General features: G+C 53.8%; 1 protein-coding gene across 1 annotated transcript in view; it reads left to right on the forward strand.

The window, feature by feature from the left end:
* The window catches only part of ZFHX2 (zinc finger homeobox 2), a 21045-nt gene extending 4341 nt beyond the window's left edge, over positions 1–16704 (forward strand). Inside the window, exons 3-9 of the mRNA XM_015419950.1 lie at positions 1029–1254; positions 2613–2678; positions 3956–4002; positions 6521–6721; positions 7324–7459; positions 9522–12983; positions 14571–16704. Coding sequence (XP_015275436.1) covers positions 1029–1254; positions 2613–2678; positions 3956–4002; positions 6521–6721; positions 7324–7459; positions 9522–12983; positions 14571–15403 — 4971 coding nt within the window. The 3' untranslated portion in view covers positions 15404–16704. The remainder of the gene's footprint in view (positions 1–1028; positions 1255–2612; positions 2679–3955; positions 4003–6520; positions 6722–7323; positions 7460–9521; positions 12984–14570) is intronic.
* Positions 16705–19704: the final 3000 nt, after the last annotated feature.

Below are 19704 nucleotides of genomic sequence, written 5' to 3' on the forward strand. Positions count from 1 at the left end.
CTGTAGCGTCCGCCAGTCAGGGGGGGGGGGCATGGCTCTGTGCATGTTTTAAACTGGTTTTATGGCATTAATTGTTATTTATTGTCTGATTGACTGATTCTATTAAATTTATTGTTGCGAGCCGCCCCCAGCCCGCTTACAGGAGGGGCGGGATATAAATCTAAATAATAAATAAAAAACTTCCCAGGTTCAATCCCCACCATCTCCAGTTTAAAGGGTGAGGTCGGAGGTGATGGGAAAGACCTCAGACTGAGACCCTGGAGAGCCACTGCCAGTCTGACGGACAGTGCTGACTTTTGACATGCCAGTGGTCTGATTAAGTACAGCCTAACGTGTAAGCTTGTGACAAGACTGCAAGACGATCAAAACAGTCAATCCTAAAAGAAATCAACCCTGACTGTTCCCTGGAAGGCCAGATAATGAAACTGAAGCTCAAATACTTTTGGCCACCCAATGAGAAGGGAGCACTCCCTGGAGAAGAAGACCCTGATGCTGGGAAAGATTGAAGGTCAAAGAAGATGGGGATGGCAAAGGCTGAGATGGTTAGACAGTGTCATCGATGCAACGAACATGAAGTTGAGCCAACTTCAGAGGATGGTGGAAGACCAGAAGGCCCGGCATGATCTGGTCCATGGGGTCGCAAAGAGTCGGACTCGACTGTGCAACTGAACAACAACAAAAAGGTGTAAGCATGGGGAAGGGCCGTGCCTCAGTGGCAGAGCATCTTCCCGGCACACAGAAGGTCCCGGGTTCAGTCCCTGGCACCTCCAGCGAAAAGGACCAGGCCGGAGGTGATGGGAAGACCTCCGCCTGAGACCCTGGAGAGCGGCTGCCAGTCTGAGTAGACAATACTGACTTGGAGGGACCAAGGCTCTGATTCGGGATAAGGCCGCTTCATATGAACCAGATGGACCTAGCTGTCCGACCCAGTTGAGAAAGGGAAGGGAAGGGGGAGCGACAGGCTGGGCTTTAATTCCCAGGTGGGACCACCGGACTCTTGTCCTCTACTATTCTCTCTCTCTTGCCAGTTCCTCCTAGAGCTGGAGGCTGCGTCGGCGCTGGGCCCCGAACCCGCCCAGTTCCGCTGCCTCCTCTGCAACACGGACGCTCCCAACCGCCTGCTGCTGATCCAGCACCTCCGCTCCGCCCAGCACCGTGACACTCATGGCCAGTGGCGCCTTCAGCTCCTGCAGAACGGGGAGGGCACCCCCAACCTGGAGAGATACGTCTGCCTCGCCCCCGCGAACCCCGCCGGTAACTGCCCCGTGGACTGTGCAGGTACACGTGGCCGGAGGGCTACGACAACATGGACGGCCACGTATCTTTAGTGGGGGGGGCGTGGTTGGGGCGGGGGCACCAAAGGGGGCCGTCCTCCAGGAGCCAAGACGAGGTGCAGGGAGAGGATAGCAAACCGATGGGTGTCCGCAGAGGGGGATTAAGGTCACACCGGCTGCGCGGGGCCCACATCCTCCGCCATAACGCCATCCCGCGGCCCCCTCGGCTGGGCGCGTAATGCGTGCCTGTGTCCGTGGATACTGAACCGCGAAGCCGCCGAACGTCGTTTCCTCCTCCTCCTCCTTCCTCTTCTGCCGCCAACCTCCGCCCCCCCCTTCATAATGGATTATGACAGATACTGGGGCTGTTGCCTAGCAACCCTGGAGGAAGAATGAAAGAGAAGAGAAATGAGAAAGATTCCCCCCACCCCAGCAAGTAGCTGCCCCTACCAGCCTCCCCCCACCCCACCCCACGCCCTGGGGAACCCTTCCAAGCGATGCCAGTTGGCCCCGTTCCCAGCCTCAATTTATCTTTCAGAACACCGTTGACCCAGGGCAGGTCCCTCCCTGTGTACAGGAGTCAACAAGGATCAGGCTTCTGAGATAAAAAGGGGAAATGGGGGGGGGGAGGGATGGGGGGGGGAGTGATGGAAATGGGGAATGCGGCAGCCGGGGCGTTCGGGAAAGGGCGAAAAGCGCCAAGGCCGGGACAAGGAAAGAATATGGGTGACACTGTGGAAAGCGGAAGGCTAAAACAGGGATGATTTGGAGGGTCCTGCGGGGAATGCTGGGGGGGGGGATCCAGAGACTCCAAGGGAGCCGGGACCCCCAAGAACTGGAATCGGAGAGGTGTTTGGGGGGGGGCGCACGCGGGGAGAGACAGACGCCCTGCGCGGTGAGAAATGGAGGTCTTAACATCTTGGCGGGTGTATTGAATAGTGTTAATTGAGTTGCCGATGGCAGCGAGGTTGCTACTGCCGGGCGAACCCGTTCGATATTAACGATCCCACTTGGGTTGAGAGTTTAATTAGTATCTGACGAGGATAAAAGTCCTGGACCGTGCGTCATTCCCCCACAACGTTGTTACGGAATTCCCCTGTTCGGTCTCTCTCGGAGTACCTTTTCTTGGGTTCCCCACTTTTTCAAACTCCTAAATGAAAGAAAAGAGATGAATATGAGCCCAAAGACAAAAATGTCCGGGCCTTTAGGAAGTTCCGAGGGATATAAGCAGCCCCGAAAGGGATTGGGGGGGTGGGAGGGGTGTTATATCAGTCGCAACACCTGGGGGGGGCACTGCCCCCCTTTTGACTTCTCGTTTGCCTCCCTCCTAACCTCTAGGGAAGGAAATGTTGACGGAAAGCCAGTCCCCAGAGAAAGAAACACTGCATAAAGCCCAGATGCCGGGTGAGTGGGGTCTCTCTCTCTTACAAACCATACCCCGTTGCATGTTTCTCCCACACACATAGAGTTCCCCGTGAGCAATATTCCCTCGAAGCTGTGGAGTCTCATGAACCAAAATTCTACTTTGTGAGCTACTTGGCATTAAAGTTGTGAGCCAGCGATTTGGCTGCTGCATAAATCAGTTTGCTTGGGAGCCCCATCCTTCCTGAGCGAAGGCGAAAAGGTGTGAGCCGGAGGCTAAAAAACTGTGAGCTAGCTCACACTAACTCAGCTTAGAAGAGAAGAAGAAGAGATTGGATTTACACCCCACCCTTCACTTGGAGTCCCAGAGCGGTTTACAAATTCCTTTTCCTTCCCCTCCCCACAACAGACACCCTGTGAGGTAGGCGGGGCTGAGAGAGCTCTGACGGAAACTGCTCTTTTTCAAGAACACCTCTTATCAGAACTATGGCTTGCCCAAGGTCATCCAGCAGGTGCGAGTGGAGGAGTGGGTGAATCAAACCCGGTTCTCCCAGATTAGAGTCCGCGCACTTCACCACGACACCAAACTGGCTCTTAGAGGGAACACTGCCCATGAGTCCAGCCCCCAATTCCTCCTGCGCTCGTTCCTCTCCCAGTTTCGTTTTTTTAAAAATCCTTTCCCCTCAGGCAAGCCCCGTCATCTCCACCCCTACCTCAGTAACCTCAGCAACACCCTATTGAAAAACTCACAAAAATGCCACGCGTGCTTCTAAAGGACCCTGGCACAGGCGTGGAGTGCCCCCCCACATCACCAGGTTGCATTATGTAGACCCCAGACTCCTTTTGGAGGGACGGGTGGCTCAAATTCTGTGGAAGAGTGAAGGGCCACACGAGTCGCAGACCAAACCCGGCAGTCCTTGTGCCTTGTCTCCCCCACCTAGGAAAGTAGGGTGGGTTTCTGTGGGTACACAGGCAGGGTGTGGGGCTGGCAGCTGGGTAGATGCCTCCCTCCCCCAACTCAGCAGTCGGGGCCGGTTCACGGTATTTTCTTGCTCTAAGCAAAGGACATCTTCCCCTCCTGGGCCTGTGCCCTCACCAGCTGGGTCCAAGCCCAGCCCAGCCCAGCCCAGCCTCTGCCAAAGTAGTCCGGCTTGGAAGGAACCTGCCGGGGCAGCAGCCGAAGGACCGCCCTGTCCCTGAAGCTCATCTCTCAGCACGCGGGCTGAGACCCAGGTTCCTCTCTCCTTCTGCACCCCCCTTTACGATGCCACGTCTCCACATTCACATTCTTGACAATCTCTCCCCCCACCCCCTTGCAGGTTCTGACGAGACTGAAGGCAAAGCCGGAGCTGTGGGCAGTACCACGGTAAGTGGGGCCGGGGACATTTCTTGTATAGATGGCTACGCAGGGTCAGCCATGTTTAAGCATTTGGTAGGAGACTATCGAGGAAGGCCAGGGTTGCTGTTCAGAGGTAGACCATGGCAAAGCAGAGGTCCATCAGTGGCCACAAGGTATAGGCAGGAACTCTCGGTCTGGGGCCAGTGATGCTCTGTATTCTTGGTGCTGGGGGGGGGGAAGTAGGAGGGCTTCTAGTGTCGTGGCCCCACTGCTGGACCTCCTGGTGGCACCTGGTATTGGTGGCCACTGTGTGACAGAGTGTTGGACTGGACAGGCCATTGGCCTGATCCAACATTGGCTTCTCTTATGTTCTTATTGACCTTCTGATGCCACCTGGTATTTTTGGCCACTGTGTGACAGAGTGTTGGACTGGACGGGCTATTGACCTGATCCAACATTGGCTTCTCTTACGTTCTTATTGACCTTCTGATGGCACCTGGTATTGTTGGCCACTGTGTGACAGAGTGTTGGACTGGACGGGCCATTGGCCTGATCCAACATTGGCTTCTCTTATGTTCTTAAAGCACCTCTGCTCGCCTTGAAAACCCAATGAGGGGGTCATTGTAAGTTGGTTATGACTTGACGGCACTTAATTATTAGTTATTTAGATATTTACAGCCCATTTTTCTCCCCAACGGAGATGCAAATCAGCTTATACCCTCATTTCCCCTTCCTCCACTGTATCCTCGCAACCGTCACTCCGTGAGGTGGGCTTTGGCCGAGAGAGAAAGAATGACTGACCCAAGGTCACCCAGTGAGCCTTCCATGTTAGGGCGAGGATCTGAACCCGTGTCTCTGAGATCCTGGCCTGACACGCTATAGCCACGGCATCCCATTGGCTCTCCAGGTGTTAAGCTGGCATTTAAATGACCCTCAGACATATCTGACAAAATGAGCTTTGATTCACACCACTTTATACCCTGGGAAATTTCCTTGCATTTTAAGGTACTACCGGGCTCCCATTTTTGTTCTACTCAAACACTGATACAGAAAACTCTCTCTTTCTTCCGTCTGAAACATCACTGCGGGAGGAACGTGCCCTCAACGTATTTTGAGTGCAATTGCCTTGAAATCCCACTGAAATTTAAGTGGAATACCACCTCAGATCTCGTTCCTGCCTGGACTCTGTCACTGAATTAAAATAGCAACAAAATCTGAAGGGTGGAGGTAGGAGGAAGAGAGACACAATCCACTCGCAGGACACAAACTGCAGCCCATTAGGAATGTAGTAGAATATTAATAACCCTACCACTTAGCCGGCATCACACAGCGGCTGGGAGAATGAGTTCTGATCCAGGAAGCTTCCAGTGCAAGTCTCAGCTCTGCCACGGTCTTGTTAGGTGGCTGCAAGTGAGCCATAGTCGCCCTAACTCACATCTGCAAAATGGGGATCAAAATGCTGGCCAACCCGACCGGACTGTTGTGAGGATTACAAGCAATGCTCCTTCTAAGCTACGGAGTCCTGTGAGCAAAAATTCTACTTTCTGAGCTACTGGCATGAAAGTTGTGAGCGAGCGATTTGGCTCCTGCATAAATGAGTTTGCTCTGGAGCTATCCTTCCAGAGGTAAGACAAAAATGTGTGATCTGGAGGCTAGAAAACTGTGAGCTAGCTCACACTAACTCAGCTTAGAGGGAACACTGATTACAACAGGGTTTAACACTGAAAGTCCCATATAAATTATTATTATTATTATTATTATTAATAATAAACATGCTCTTTCAACCGTCTGACCCATAGATCTGTGCTTTGTCAGGGTAACCAGTCCAGGGCTTTGAAAAACTAAAACACGCTTGTGCCTGTCAAGATGAAATCAAAAGGCAATGCTCTGCCTAAATTCTTTGAGCGATGCCCCAAAAACAGACCTGCAAGATTGGCCGGCGTTCTTATGCCCCAACTGCAGATAAAGATAAAGATGGGGAGATTTCTCGGCCCTCAGGCACTTTCAGAGTCTTTCACCAGCTGGTGAAAAACAGGAACGCGGTCCGCCCCCTAGGCCGAAGCCTTGGCTGTTTGTACTTTCCAACCTACGCTGGCCAGAAAACTGAGCAATCTCTGTCTGGAGGTGGAACTTCGACAGATCATCTGACCAGGCCCTGTGAGCGTCGGCCATTCCTTGCTCGGCCACACGGGGCACTCGGCTGTTTGTTTATAAGGAAGGGGGAAGCCGAACGGTCGTTGTGTGGGTAGGAGGGGGGGGCATTTTGTGCCGACATGGGCCGGAAGCAAGACAGACAGGTGGGAAGACGGAGCCGAGGCCTTTTCCACGCCTCTGCCATTTCACCCCTTCCGGACACTTTTGATTTCTGTCTCTCTCCCTCACTGCCTTCGTATTTCTCGCCCTTGGGATGGTGGCTGAGCTTTCCACACAAATCCCTCTCCCCAGGCCGGGAATCAGGGCTGCGGGGTCGTCCGTAACCCTCCCTTATCCTTCCCTCTCAACTCTTTTAACTTTTCCCCTCTCCCTCTTTAACTTTGCTCCTCAGGTGTTCTGCTGTCCGTACTGCAACTTTGTTGACCAGGCGGCCGAAGCGGTGCGGGCTCACACCATCTCCCAGCATGCCGTGCAGCCCAAGTTCCGTTGCCCGCTGTGCCAGGAGCAGCTGGTGGGCCGGACGAACCTCCATTTCCACCTCAGCCACATCCACAACGTGGTGCCCGAGTGTGTGGAGAAGCTTTTGCTGGTGGTAAGTACGAGCGTGTGTGAGTGGCCGGTCTCTTCTCCCCTCTGGTTTTCTGGCAGGGCTGCTGGGATTGGCCGGGAGGGATTGGGAGAAGGGCCGTTGCCTGAAGTGCAGGGGAACAGCTTGACCTGTTGGATGGGCTTTCAGGCCGCTGCAGCCAAGGGACGGGACCAGGAAACTCCACAGCAACTAGGAAGGGGGTGAAGACAGCGCGCCACGCGAGGGCTGTGGGGAGGGTCTTGCCAATGACAGGACTGGGGCGGGGCCATCATCGGCCTCATTTCCTCCAGGAGAATCAGCCTCTTTCAGGACACCTCGGCAGCGAATCAGTGATAACCAGTGTTCCCTCTAGGCTGAGTTAGTGCGAGCTAGCTCACAGCTTTTTAGCCTCCGGCTCACACGTTTTCGTCTCGGCTCAGGAAGGATGGGGCTCCAGAGCAAACTGATTCATGCAGCAGGCAAATCCCTCGCTCACAACTTTAATGCCGGTAGCTCACCAAGTAGAATTTTTGCTCACGCGACTCCACAGCTCAGAGGGAGCACTGGTGATGACCTTGATTTTTTTACTCCAACCACTCCGCCTTCCCTTCCTTCTCATTCCCCAGGCCACCACTGTGGAAATGACCTTTGCCACCAAAGTCGTCCCAGGGCCCAGCCTCCCTCCCGACCCACCGAAGCCAGACGGGACTCCCAGCCCAGAGCAAGGGGGTGCAAACGAACCCCCCCAAAGCCCACTTGTCGGTAAGCCGGGACTCATGCAGAGACAGCTGGGGGAACTCCGTGGTTTTTTTTGTTTTGTTCAGAGTAGTACCAAGATCTCAGGAATCGCTCTGTTTTTGTCTTATTCAACGCTTTTGGGTTTTTTATCTCATCCTCCGTGGTGAGAGTGTGTGCCCCCCCGCCCCGTTATCACTCTCTGAAGATAGGCTGAGCAAGACCGGCTAGCTCAACGTGACCCAGTCATCTTCATGGCTGGATGGGGACTCTAATCTGGGAGAACCGGGTTCGATTCCCCACTCCTCCACTTGCAGCTGCTGGATGACCTTGGGGCAAGCCATAGTTCTGTCAGAGCTGTTCTCTCAAGGGCAGTTCTCTCAGAGCTCTCTCAGCTCCGCCTACCTCACAGGGTGTCTGTTGTGGGGAGGGGAAGGGAGAGGAGTTTGTGAGCCACTCTGAGACTCCGAGTGAAGGGCGGGGTATAAATCCAATCTCTTCTTCTTCTTAGTCCAACACTAACTACTAACACCACACTCTCCTCTGCCCAGTCAGCCTTTCAGTTTAAGCTCTTTCCAAGCTGGTTTGTCTCTTTGGCTCCAGCCCCCTCTCCCAACGGCCTCTCTCAAAGGAAGTAGGAAAAGCCTGCTGCTAGGTCAGTCAACAGCTCAGTGGTTCTTCACCATGCCCCATTCAGGACACCACCGCCGTATTTCTCAAGCTTTCCCTTCAGGAGGGACAAGGGTTAGGAGCTTGCTGGCTGGTTCCGAAACCAAAGGGTGAAGATTCCGCAGACGCCATAGATGCAACCAGCGATGAATGGGCAGCCGTAGAGATAACGCAGTACAAATACGAGCCCCGGAGGGACACGACGGCAGCATAGGGATATATGTTAAGGATAAAGAGAAGGGTTGGTTCTTCCGCATCCCAAATGCAACCAACCCATTTATGCAAATGTAGGTTTTGTCTATGCTTTTGACCCAACGGAAGCTATTCTGATAAGAACATAAGAGACGCCAATGTTGGATCAGGCCAAAGGCCCATCCAGTCCAACACTCTGTATCACACAGTGGCCAGAAATACCAGTGCCATCAAGAGGTCCACCAGTGGGGCCAGGACATTAGAAGCCCTCCCACTGTTGACCCCCCCCCAAGCACCAAGATGACAGAGCATCACTTGCCCCAGAGCCCCTATCTATACCTTGTGGCTAAGAGCCACTGATGGACCTCTGCTCCATATGCCTATCTAATTCCCTTTTGAAGCCGTCCATGCTTGTAGCCGCCACCACTTCCTGTGGCAGTGAATTCCAAGAGTTAATCACTCTTGGGGTGAAGAAGGGTGATCTGGGCGTTCGAGTAAACTTGGACTTTGATTGCAAGGGTAGGGAGTCGGTAGGGGGAGATCTAGGAAGGGGGAAAGATAGTTGCACAGACACAATCACACACGAAACTGCCTTGTCCTGAATCTGACCACTGGTCCATCCAGGTTCAGGATTGTCAACTCAGACCGGCAGTGGCTCTTCAGGGTCTCAGGTACAGGTCTTTCCCACCACCTGTTGCCTGGTCCTTTTGACCTGGAGATGTTGGGGGCTGAACCTGCAGCCCTCTACATGCCACAGCCCCTCCTCAAAGAACACATGAAGCTGCTTTAGACTAATTCAGTCCATTAGTCCTTCAAGACCAGTATTGTCTACTCAGACGGGCCGTGGCTCTCCAGGTAGAGAGGAATTTCACAACATTACCTACTGCCTGGTCCTTTTAACTGGAGATGCTGGGGACTGAACCAGGGACCTTCTGCACGCCAAGCAACTTGTTCTCCCACTGAGCCACGGCCACACGATTCTTCACTAGGTGGCAGATTCGACCTTTCTGCAGCTGGTCGGTCAGTGGTCGACATGATCCTGGGTGTCCCTTGTGCACCCCAGCCAGCCTCAGAAAAGTCATCCTAATGTGGCAACTGGAGGGTCTTGTTTAGTCAGGGCTCTCTCTCAAGATCCACACGTGCCCTGTTCTGTGGTGAGGGGGAACAGGATGCTTCCCGTTGAAATATTTCTAACAATCCCGTTTTCCTCCCTCTGTCCCTTCCCCAGCACCGCCCACCGGGGACAGAGCTCCTTCCGCTCCGGCGCCGTGCCCTGAAACGCCCCCGGCTGCCGCTCCTTCCCCAGCGCTGCCTGCAGACCCTCCAGAAAAGCCACCTTCCACCTCTTCCACCCCTCCCCCACCCGCTCCCCCCGAGGCCGAAGACGAAGACCCTCCTCGCCCGAACGCCCCACCCGAGGAGCAGCCCCTGCCGCCATTGCAGGCCCCGGCGGATCCTCCCGAGGCCTCGCCGCCTGCCCAGCCGAGCCAGGATCCCCGGCACCCGCTGTCCTACCGCAAGGCAACCAATTTTGCCTTAGACAAGTTCCTGGACCCCGGCCGCCCATACAAGTGCACCATATGCAAGGAATCCTTCACCCAGAAGAACATCCTCTTGGTGCACTACAATTCCGTCTCCCACCTCCACAAGATGAAGAAGGCTTCGGCTGACCCCTCGGCACCCTCCAGAGGCGAACCGGGTGCCCCCGGGGCTCTCCAGCCGTCCTCCGACAAGCCTTACAAGTGTACCACCTGCCGGGTGTCCTACAACCAGAGTTCCACACTAGAGATTCACATGCGGTCGGTTCTGCACCAGACCCGCTCCCGCGTTGCCAAGATGGAAGCTGCGGGCAAAGCCGAGGCTGCGTCGGCTGAGGCGGAGCCCCCGAGCGAGGCACCCCCAGAAACAGAGGCACCCAAGCTCTTAGAAGCTGGCTGCATGCCAGTACCGGCTCTCCCCTTTTTGGCGCCGCCCACGGCAGAGCTACAGCACTTCCCCACGCCCATATTTACACCGCCATTGCTGCCGCCCTTCCCGTTGGTCCCGGAGTCGCTCCTAAAACTGCAGCAGCAACAGCAGCAGCTTCTGCTCCCCTTTTATTTACACGACCTCAAGGTGGCCCCCAAACTGGCTTTAGCGGCACCGGCACTCACCCTCCCCACCACTCCACCCGTACTGTTGCCACCGCCCCCAGCCAAGGAGGAACAGCCCCCCGCAGCGAGCAGTTCGAAACCAGAGCCGGCAGAAGAGGCAGAAACAGAGGAGGCAGAGGGGTCTCAGCTGGGGAGCGAGGCGTCCCGCACAGCAGCCAAGGCCCTTCTGGAGAACTTTGGGTTTGAGCTCGTTATCCAATACAACGAGGGCAAGCAACCGGCAGCGGTGGCGGCTCCAGCTGTCCCCCCTCGACCCCCAGCGGGCAAGCTGCAGTGCGGCACGTGTGGGAAACAGTTCTCCAACATGCTCATCCTGAAAACACATGAGGAGCATGTACACCGGCGCTTCCTGCCTTTCGAGGCACTCAATCGTTATGCTGCCCAGTTCCGGAAGAGTTATGACAGTATGTATCCACCACCGCCACCCACACTCCCTGTTGAGACCACCACCACCACCGTTGCTGCTCCCACAACCACCGTTGCTGCTCCCGCCGCTGCCACCACAGAAACCTCAACCGTCACTGTCCAACCACCCTCCATTCCTTTGGAAATTCCCTCCCTCTGCCCTCCTTTTTTAATGCAACCCATGCCAGTGGCAGTTCCAGCACCCGACAGTGAGACTCCTCGGGTGTCTCCAGAGCGCTTGAAATCTCTCTGGTTTCGTGGTGAGGACGAGGAAGGTGGAAATTTCTCTGCGGGTCCTGATCCTTCCCGGAGTGGCTTCCACACCACCCGGCGCTTCTCCCGCACTAAATTCACGGAGTTCCAGTCTCAGGCTCTGCAGTCCTTCTTCGAGGCCAGCGCTTATCCCAAAGACGGCGAGGTCGAGCGTCTGTCAGTGGTCTTGGGCTTGCCAAATAGGGTTATCGTGGTTTGGTTCCAAAACGCCCGCCAGAAGGCCCGCAAGTGCGGCAGCGAAACCGGGGTAAGTAGCGGAAGCACCGGGGTGCAACCCACCTGCAAGAAGTGCCGGACGTCCTTCCGCTGCATCTTTGAGCTGATACGTCATCTCAAGAAGTGCTACAACGACCAGCACGAGGAAGGGGAAGCAGACTGTGCCGAGGAAGAGAATGAGGCTCACGAGGAAGAAGAACAGGAGGAGGAAGAAGAAGAGGAACAGCAGCAGCAAGAGCCTTCGGCAACTGATGGAGACCCTAAGGCGGATGGAGCTGGAGACAAAGTCCCCGAGGAAGAGCTCCCCTCTCCAGAAGCCGTGCCAGAAAGCTCAGCCAGTCACCCCTGCGAGCAGTGCCCAGCCAAGTTCTCTAGTGCTGACCTCCTCAATGCCCACCATGTTAGTCACATGCCGGCGGCCGGTCCTTCATCAGCTACCATCACCACCATCGGACCCCCCCAACAACTCCTGGACTTGCCCCCCTTGCTGTTTGGCGAGCGCACACCTCACCCCGATCCCTCCCGTGCGCAGAAGCGGAAACACGAGGACGGGAGCTTGTCGCCCACTGGCAGCGAATGTGCCAGCATGGCAGGAGGGGACAGCGAGCCCCCGCGGGACAAGCGCCTGCGCACCACCATCTTGCCCGAGCAGCTGGAGATTCTATATCGCTGGTACATGCAGGACTCCAATCCGACCCGGAAGATGCTCGACTGCATCTCGGAAGAAGTGGGGCTTAAAAAGAGGGTCGTCCAGGTGTGGTTCCAGAACACGAGAGCCCGGGAGAGGAAGGGCCAGTTCCGCTGCAACACCAGTGCTGCCGTTCCAACCACCAAGCCCTCAACGGCACTCCCTACCGCCTTCCCAAAGTTCAACCCTCCACCGCGAGACCCGCCCATCCTTTTTGGAGCTGCCTTCGCTCCCAGCCTCCCTGCGGTCCCTGCCCAGCCGCCACCGCCAAGCAAGCTGGAAGTTCCTGTGGATTCACAAACACAGGACGAAGCAGTCGAAGAAGAGGTGCCCAAGGAGAACGAAGACAGAAGCTTGTCAGGAGGGGAACTGAGCGATTCGTCATCCTCGTCCTCTTCTCTGGCTGACCTGGATTCCCCGGGCAGCCGACGGAGTCGAGCGATGGAGGGTGGTCCTGGAGGCATCCATGACCCCCTGGGTCAGCGCCGGTACCGCACCCAGATGTCCAGCCTTCAACTTAAAATCATGAAGGCTTGCTACGAGGCCTACCGGACTCCCACCATGCAAGAGTGCGAGCTCTTAGGCGAAGAAATCGGGCTGCCCAAGCGAGTGATTCAGGTGTGGTTCCAGAACGCCAGGGCCAAAGAGAAAAAGGCCAAGGCGGCCTCGGGCAGTACCAGCGGGGGCGACGAAGGGCCTCCCAGCACGCACACTCAGTCAGAATGCCCCTACTGCAAAGTCAAGTATGATTTCTACGTGTCCTGCCGTGGGCACCTCTTCTCCCGTGGCCACCTGGCCCGACTCAAAGAGGCCATCAAGGCGCAGCTCAAGAGTGAGAGCAAGTGCTACGAGCTGGTCCCCGACAAAGGGGCGCCATCCCCAACAAGGCTAGGCGCCTCTTTGCCCCCCACCACCATGCCGCCGTCCCTTGGGAGTATGGCCTCCTTTGTGCCAGGTGAGTGGTAAAAGAGGTAAGGTATGTTGGAGATAAGATGGGAAGGGGTTCTTTTGCTTTCCCTCCTCGCCCTCTCCTAGAATCATAGAGTTGGAAGGGACCTCCAGAGTCATCTAGTCCAACCCCCTGCACAATGAAGGCAATTCACAAATACCTCCCCCCACACACACACCCCCAGTGACCCCGGTCAAAGTGGCCTGGAGAAAAATTGCTTCCTGACCCAAGTGGCGATCAGCATTTCCCTGGGCGTGTAAGAAAGGGCCACGAGAACTAAGCACTGAGGCAACCCTTCCTGCCCTCCCTCTCCCGATCTGCCGAAGTTCACACAATCAGCATTGCTGTCAGATGGCCACCTAGCCTCTGTTTGAAAACCTCCAAAGGAGGAGAGCCCACCACCTCCCGAGGAAGCCTGTTCCACTGAGGAACCGCTCGAACTGTCAGGCAGTTCTTCCTCATGTTTAGCTGAAAACTCTTTTTGATTTAATTTCAACCCGTTGGTTCTGGTCCGACCTTCTGGGGCAACAGAAAACAACCCCGACCATCCTCTAGAGGACAGCCCTTCAAGTTCTTGAAGAGGGTGATCATATCAGCTCTCGGTCATCTCCTCGCCAGGCTAAACATACCCAGCTCCTTCAACCTTTCCTCATAGGACTTGGTCTCCTGATACCATCCTGACATCTTTGTCCCTACAGTTCATGCCGTATCTACCCTTTTGAGTGCAAGGCGCCAAATGGCTTCTCTCTTGCAGCTTGTCTATGGCCTCATTTTTATTCCCATTTGTTGACTTCTCCCACCCCCCGTTTTGCTTTTACCCTCTCGCGGGCTTATTCCCACCTCCTTTGCCCCTCCCACCCCAATATGTTGCGGGAGTTTGGGGGGGGCGGTGCGGTGCAGGTAGAACAGGATCTTCATCCTCCGACAATGCTGCCTGTATCCGTATTGGCCAAAGATTCCAGACCGAATGCAGTGCCAGAAACGAAAGGATTATCTATCCCAGCAACTGAAGGAAGCAGTTATTGGATTGGGGAGGGGTTCTCCCGTCACCTTACGGAGACGTGAGCCTTAAAACAGGGGTCCCCTACTTCCTTGAGCTTGTGGGACACAGGGTGGTGGATGTGACCACAAAATGGCTGCCCCCGAAGGCGGAGCTTGCCACTCCATGTCAGCGAGGGAGGTCATGGATAACTCTTGATAGTAACTCCTCAACACTTCAGGAAGGAGCTCTGTTTGACGGGATGCCTTTTAGTATTCGCGTATTGTTTAAAAGTATTTCCTTGTACGCACACAGCTTGCTTTCAGTTATACAGTAAAGAGGCCCTGAGCTGTGGTGGCAGCTGCTGCTGAAGCAATTTTTAAAAGATCTGCTTGGCCAATCAGAAGCCCTGCCGGGCACAAGCCCCACCCGGCCCGGTTTCTAAAAACACTTGTCGGGCACGAGAGAAGGTGTTACCATGAGACCCAACAGACACTATGTTGGGGATTCCTGCCTTAGGACACCCATAGATATTTGTGGATGGGAGATGTCGGTTGGGTGGGGAGAAGGATGACAGCTAACGCTGATTTTTCCCCCCCCTGCCTTCCCAACAGGCCCTTCCTCTTCTTCCTCTGGTGTTTTGAGCACCCCACTGGCCTCAGCCCAGCCAGGCCCGCCCTTACCTCAGCGCCTCACGCCAGAACCGGCCCAGCTCGGCCCCTCGACGGAGCCTGCTCCTGCTCCAGAGACCTCTCCGACCGACAGTCAGGCGGACCCGACTTCAAGTTCAGCCCCAGAACCCTCCTTGTCCTCCACTGCCACGCTGAAGAACCTCAAGACGCTGAAGGCCACGGTGCCGGCCCTGCTGGGTGGCCAGTTCCTGCCCTTCCCGTTGCCGGCAGCGACCGCAGCGGCCCCCTCGCTCTTCGGAGCCCAGCTGCCCGGGGCCTACTTCCAGCAGCTCTACGGCATGAAGAAGGGGCTCTTCCCTATGAACCCTGTCATACCTCAGACACTCATGGGGCTGCTGCCCAACCCCTTGCTCCCGACGCCCGCACCCGAGCCGCCCGTCGAGGTGTCCGAGGCCCCTGGCATCTCTACGGTTGACGTGACTCACCAGTACCTTTGCCGCCAATGCAAGGCAGCCTTTGATAGCGAGGGGGCGGCCGCCGCCCACCAGGCCGCTTTCTGCTACTTTGGGCGCCAGCCGCCGGCAGCCCCACCCCCGCTGCGCGTGCCCGTGTGCACCTACCACTGCCTGGCCTGCGAGGTGCTCGTGAGCGGGCGCGAGGCACTGGGGGCTCACCTGCGCTCCAGCGCTCACCGGCGCAAGGCCGGATCCAACGCAGCAACTGCATCGGTGTTTGCCAAAGAGGAATCCAAATTACCTCACTCGGACTCCAACCCAAAAAGTAACGCTACCTCTACGACACTTCTAGCTTTATAGAGACGGATGCCACACTGCCACCCATTGAGAGAGAGTGACAAACCAACTAGCCAGTAGGGGGACGGGCACCCACTCGGGTGTCCCCTCTGCCCCGTACCCACAAACCATCCCTCAACACCCTACCCAGCCATGACCCGTTTTTATGGCCAGCAAGGATAGATGACCAATATGTTTGAGAGACAGCCTCTTGCCACCTGTCCAAAGCCACACCCACTGCCCTAAAGAAGCACCCTCTATCCCAGCCTATTGGCATCTGCATGGGCAAGATAAATTCAACTTTGCAGCCGTCCAGCCCAAACCTCACCCATCCTGTGCAATCCGTCCCAAGGGAAGACCAGCTGACCTTCAGCTGAATAGACACAATCTCCCTGTTGAGAACCCCAGACCCTAAAGATGCCATCTTTAGAGCGGCCTTGTACCGTCCACAAAAGAGTGTGTCTAGTTCCTTCAGCCATTCGTGTCTTCTTGCATTGGTCTGCTGCCCTGCCCCCAAACCCTTGCCAATACGGCTGCTGTATGGCTAAACCCGTCCCTTCCGTGACCCACCTTACATATCAACTAAATGCAGACTCCTCACACCTCTCCTCTCTTACACCCAGAAAAGGATAAACGGATTTTACGTGGACATCCATACCTTCCCAAATCCAACATGGATTCCAAATCCACACTCTCTGCCACCTACCTGTGTATTCTGGTCTTCCATCTCCTGCGGCATACCCATGTGATTCGGATGTGAGAGACACACAAGAGACTTTACTTCTCTCACACCTTTATGTTATGGACTCCTAATGCCCTCGCCCTGTCCCTCAGAGACTGTTCACATATTCTCTCAGGAACGTCTCAAGGTGACCTCTGCCACTTGAACACCTTCAGACGTTCCTCAAACGTTGGGCTCCTCACCTTAGAAGGTGAGCACTCTCTTCCTTCCGAAGCTTTTGTATGTAAAGATGGCACTGTCTCTCTCTCTTTCTCTGCTTGTGACTACACAAGCACCCTAAAACTCAAGTTCCCTGCTCCCGCTCATATCGGCACATGTGGCCCAAAGCCCTCTCTACCACATGTGTGCGCCAGAGTCGCACTTCTCTCTCCACCCCACCCAACAGCCGCTGGCACGTTCTTGACACATGTACCCTTGTGCACCCAGACTCCTCTCTCTCACACACACACACACTTTTTACACACACCGCTTGAATTCCCTCTGTCACATTCACCTCCTACTCTTTTACTGTGTTACTGACTGAGAAAGGCCAAAAAAAAGAAGCAAAGCAAACAAAAAGAATGGACAGAAAGAAAAAAATTATTAACCCAAGGAGACAAAACTTAAGGGGGGAGGGGGGCAAAGATGAGAAACTGAGTCCCCCACCCACCCTGCACCCCCCTCCCAGAGCATGCTCCACCCATTGTGTATAAAAGAAAATTACCGTCAAAGACGGATGGACAGATTCCCGAACTGTTGATGGATTTGAACGACTTGAACAGCAACCAAACAGGGAAAGAAGGAAGGCGTCTCTCTTCTTTCCCACCATTTTTCCTCTCTCTCTCTCTCTCTCTCTCTCTCCTCCTCCTCCTCCTGTTCCCAGGTGGGTCTTTATGTCCACTGGGGAACCAAATAAAACCAACAACCTCGCTGTCTTTTTCCTCCTGATAGACGTGACTTCCGTCTCTGCGCGGGAAACGACACAAATCTACTCCGATGGCTTTAAAAAAGAAAGAAAGAAAAAACAAGAAGGAACCTCCCGTCACACACGAACTCGTACCCGTGTGCCGACGTCCTCGCAAAAAAAGAGAAAAAAAAAAGAACACAAACCCTCTTATGAATCCAAAGCTCTTAAAAAACTTTACAATAACCAAAAAAGAGAAACGAAAACCAACCGTGAGAGAGAGAATTTACCCACCAACAAAAAAAGGAATAATAAAAAGCAACCTGGATTTTTTTTGTTTTTTTTTAAAAGACATGAGATGAAGAGAAAAAAAAGAAAAGAAAAAGAGAACCCCTTACGTTTTCCCTCCTCTGTGTCAATTCTTTTGGGGTTTCTTTTCATATTCTTTTCATCCTCCCCCTCAAGTCCTTTTCGATGCCCTCCCGCCCAACAAAGATGGACGTGAATTTTAAGAAGTTGATGAAACATGGAAACCTGTGGGGTAAAGAAGGGGTTACAAAACAAAAAAACTCCCACAAATAACCAAACCAACGACACATGGGGTGTTAAGGAGGGATGGGGGTTTATAGAACGGCTCGCCCTCTGGACCACTCTGTTTTTTCTCAGACACCCTTCTCTCCCTACAACTCTACACCCCAAAGTGAGGGGGGAAATGTCTTTCTGTTGTGTATTTAAAAGGGGGGGTTGGGGAACGATTAAAAAAAAATAAAAAGAAATAAAAATTATATTAAAGAAATGATCTGGAAAAAAATCCAAAAAAACCCACATGCTTTTGACAGGAGGTGGTGGCTCCAAAGAATAACAATATTGATCTTCTCTGAGTTTGGTATGTCTTTTGTAAAGTGTTGTGGATTATTTTTTAAAAATGAGCTGCCGAAGGCATCCTTCTCTTGATTCTACCTTCTCGTATGTCGCCACATGCTTTGCCTGTATGTAGTTGGACGTTCACCCTAGATTTGTCTACAAGGGGCAAATCAAAGCTAGTTCTTTCATAAGGAGACATGGAGCCCGCGAATGACCAGGGGCTTCATTATTGCCATGCTAATCTTTGTTAACGAACACGACACATTCCTGGGGAAGCCAGGGTCTGAGAGAGTTACCAATTCAGAGCGAGCCCGTTCAATGGATCCCTATCTCCGCGTGTAGAAATCGAAAGTGTTAATTTGCAGTTAATGAGTCCTGACTTATCAGCTCTTCATTAAGACGAAGCTAGACAGGCTCTCTTCGGTTTTCTCTCTCAGATTCTTGAGTTTTTGACGAAAGGACCCCCTAGAAATATTTTTCTATAGAACGTCCAAAAGCAAGCTACCTTTGTGAAGAAGGGGAAAAAAACCCTCTTTCAGTCAACACAAATGGTGAGGTGGGGAATCCACACAGATCTACAAGACTGAGGAGGGGAAAAGAAAATGCCTAAGATGGCTACTAGCATAAGCACAAAGCACGCCTAGACTATTTCCCAGCCACCGTTTTGAGCCCAACCTGAAAATCTTTGTAGATCTCTAACGGCAGCTTGGTAGCTGGGGGAATTTCCCATAGTCTAGATATGAGCATTTTTACTCCATGGCCTACGCACCCACAGTTCACATGAAACTAGTGTGGGGTGGCACCTTCAAGACAGTTTCATTGTGGTGCCGGAGACTCAGGGCTATTTTGGGGCAGGAACGCACAGGAACGGAGTTCCGGCTGGCTCCCAAGTTGGCCACACCCAGCAGGAACTCATTAGCGTAATAGGCCACACCCAACAGCAGGAACTCATTAGAATTGGCTACATTAGGGGTGTGTGGCCTAACATGCAAAAGAGTTCCTGCTACAAAAAAAGCCCTGGGTTTTGACAACAAACAAGGTCAACAGAATAAGAAGCAAAAGGTGGGTGTGGCTGGATGAGCACACTTCTGGTGACATGGGAATGCGGCTTAATATGCTAATGAGTGGTGCAGGCAGTGGTGTGGCCTAATATGCTAATGAGTTCCTGTTGGGACTTTTTCTACAAAAAAAGCCCTGCGGAGACCCATTTTGTCAAGAGCATCTTCAGACTGAAAAATATATATATAAATGGATATTGATGGAGAAAACGGTGAACTCCACCACTGACCTTTCCTCCCTCTGTATCCATGTCCATAACTGCGGTTTCACTTCAGGCCTCTAGCTCACGAAAGGAGCTGTCAAAAAATAAATCTTCCAGATGCTACAGGTAGGGAGGCCAGAGACCTCCCAGAATTACAGCTGTTCTCCAAACTACATAGCCTGCTTTTTATTTATATATTTAAAACATTTATTCCACTTCTGGAGGAAATGGCTGCTTTGGAACATGGCCTGTGTGGCATTATGCCCTTCCGAGGTCCCTCACCTCCCTAAACTCCATCCCTCCCAGGCGCTGTCCACAAATCTCCAGGTGTTTCCAAACCCCGAGTTGGCAAACCTAGTCACAGGACACCTTTCCGTTGATGTTTGGCCAAGGGTTCTGGCCCTCACCCCATGTGGCAGTCAATGCTCCCTCTAAGCGGTGGAGTCCTGTGAGCAAAAAATCCTACTTTGTGAGCTACTGGCATTAAAGTTGTTGTGAGCGAGTGATTTGGCTGCTGCATCCTTCCCGTGCTAAGACAAAAATGTGTGAGCCGGAGGCTAAAAAACTGTGAGCTA

The sequence above is a fragment of the Gekko japonicus genome, unplaced genomic scaffold (assembly GCF_001447785.1).
Source record: "Gekko japonicus isolate JY-2015 unplaced genomic scaffold, Gekko_japonicus_V1.1 scaffold3979, whole genome shotgun sequence".
Lineage (NCBI taxonomy): Eukaryota > Metazoa > Chordata > Lepidosauria > Squamata > Gekkonidae > Gekko > Gekko japonicus.